Source organism: Rana temporaria, chromosome 2 (assembly GCF_905171775.1).
Source record: "Rana temporaria chromosome 2, aRanTem1.1, whole genome shotgun sequence".
Taxonomy (NCBI): Eukaryota; Metazoa; Chordata; class Amphibia; order Anura; family Ranidae; genus Rana; species Rana temporaria.
Window position 1 is genome coordinate 474,271,683 of NC_053490.1, and position 2,229 is coordinate 474,273,911.

General features: G+C 45.5%; 1 protein-coding gene across 1 annotated transcript; it reads right to left on the reverse strand.

Annotated features, from left to right (window-relative positions):
* Positions 1-267: 267 nt before the first annotated feature.
* Positions 268-1,668, reverse strand: LOC120928348 (general transcription factor II-I repeat domain-containing protein 2-like). Its single transcript, XM_040339446.1, has one exon. The coding sequence runs from the start codon at positions 1,666-1,668 to the stop codon at positions 277-279; it is 1,392 nt and encodes a 463-aa protein (XP_040195380.1). The 3' UTR covers positions 268-276.
* Between the last annotated feature and the right edge of the window lie 561 nt (positions 1,669-2,229).

The following is a 2,229-nucleotide window of genomic DNA, read 5'->3' on the forward strand; positions in this document are numbered from 1 at the left end:
GAACTTCATCATTGAAAATGTTTGTTCACATACGTATGTAGAGCCAAAGAGAACCAACATCTTCTGAGCACGTCTCCTCATGTTTGGAAAGTTCTCCTCCTTGAGAGAAGAGTAGAAATCTAGCAGAGATCTTGACTTAAAGTGCTCTGCCAGTACTGCATCAGACTGCAGGTCGATGAGTTCCAGTTGAACATCACTGGGTGCATTATCCACACTGCAGGTAAAGGGAGAGGAAATCAGGCACATTTTGTCTTCGATTTGTCTGAGATCTTCAAATCACCTTGAAAACTCACCATGCAATGCTCCCAACATGGATGAGTACCTGCGGAGGTGATCAGCTGGTGGTGTGACTTCTTTCAGGGTTTGCATGTGAGTTATATTGTTGCTCTCCAGTTGTCTTGAAAGAAAGTGTAACTTTGTCATGAAAGCCTTCACCAGGCTGTGCATTTCATGAACAAAAAGGCCCTTGCCTTGCAGTTTGGTGTTCAGTTCATTCATCTGTGCAGTCACATCAACAGAAAATTCAAAATCTGCCATCCAGTCCTCATCTGAGAGCTCAGGGAAGTCTTTGCCTTTCTTCTCACAATACTCCCGAATCTCTGCTTTCAGGTCCCAGACTCTTTTTAGCACTTTTCCCAGACTGAGCCATCTGACAGCTGTGTGGTAGCCGATGTCACGATGCTCGGTCTCATGCTCCTCCAATAGTGCGACAAACTGTCTGTGGTTCAATGCTCTTGCCCTGATGAAGTTTACTATTTTAGTAACAACATCAATGACATGGTCAATTTTTAGCACTGATTTGCATAACACATGTTGGTGTAGAATACAATGCAAAAATACCAGTTTCTGATCCATGTCGATTTCAGTCACTTTATCTTGCATACGTTTCAAAAGTCCGAAATTTTTTCCGGTGAGATTTGGACATCCGTCCGTTGTGACGCCTGTCAGTCTGTCCCATTTCAGTCCCAGCCTGTCCATGCACTCATTTACCTCCGTGAACAGATCACTCCCTGTCGTCGTTCCTTTCATCGACCGCATTGCTGCCAGCTCCTCCGTAATCTTGAACTCGGGGGTTATCCTGCGGACGAATACAAGTAACTGGGCTGTGTCGCGGACATCACAGCTTTCATCCAAAGCCAAGGAGTAAAAGTCGAAACGTGTCACTTCACGTTGCAGCTGAAGCTCCAAATTCCCTGCAATGTCCTCGATCCTTCTAGTCACGGTTCGCCTGGACAGCGGGACTTGCTCAAATGCCGCTTTTTTTTCAGGGCATATTAGTGCTGCAGAGTCCACCAAGCACTCTTTGATAAACTCCCCCTCTGAGAACGGCTTACTGTATTTCGCGATTTTGTGGGATATCACAAAGCTGCTCTGGGTTGCAGCATCCCTGGCTGCGTGAAGTTTTGTAAAACAGCCTTGCTGCTTTTGCAACTTAGCTAGCAAAGCTTCCGAAGTCTGCACCCTTTCTGCGTCAGTCAAGTTTTTATATTTTGCAGCATGTTTTGTCTCGTAATGCCGACTCAAATTGTAGTCCTTAAAAACGGCGATCTGCTCCCCGCAAACTAAACACGCGGCTTTACCTCTGATTTCGGTAAATAAATACTTAGCAGTCCAATTCTTTTGGAAGACTCTGCATTCAGCATCTACCTTTCTCTTTTTAGCAGACATTTTGAGACCTAGAGTCCTGTTGTGACAAGGATCCAATCACGTGCACCCAGGGCTGCCTATGCAACCAAAAACAAAGTATTAGGTTGGTTGCATAGTTCCCCCATATTTGTAGCATAGTTTCCCTATATTAGGTAGCAGTTCCCCCACATTGTGTAGCTGCAGCAGTTCTCACAGATTTGTAGCATAGATTACCCCCAAACACCCCCCCTCCACCAATGCCGTTTTATTTTTTGCTTGCAGGCTGTAAGCAACAAATAAAATGGCACAGGGGGGGGGGATTTGGATGCTGCAACAAATGAAACAACACAGGGGGATTAGGCAGGGTGCTGCAAGCTGCAGAACCCCCCCTAATCCCCCTGTGCCGTTTAATTTGTTGCAGCATTCCTCAAGGCCCCCCCAGACCACCTGTGCCCTTTTATTTATTTTCTTTTTATTGTACTGCCAGCATCTATGCCACACCTACCGCTTCTAGCAGATATTTGATTTTTCACTTACCGCTTCTAGCAGATATTTGATTTTTCACTTACCGCTTCTAGCAGATAGACCACCTAAGGGTGCTCA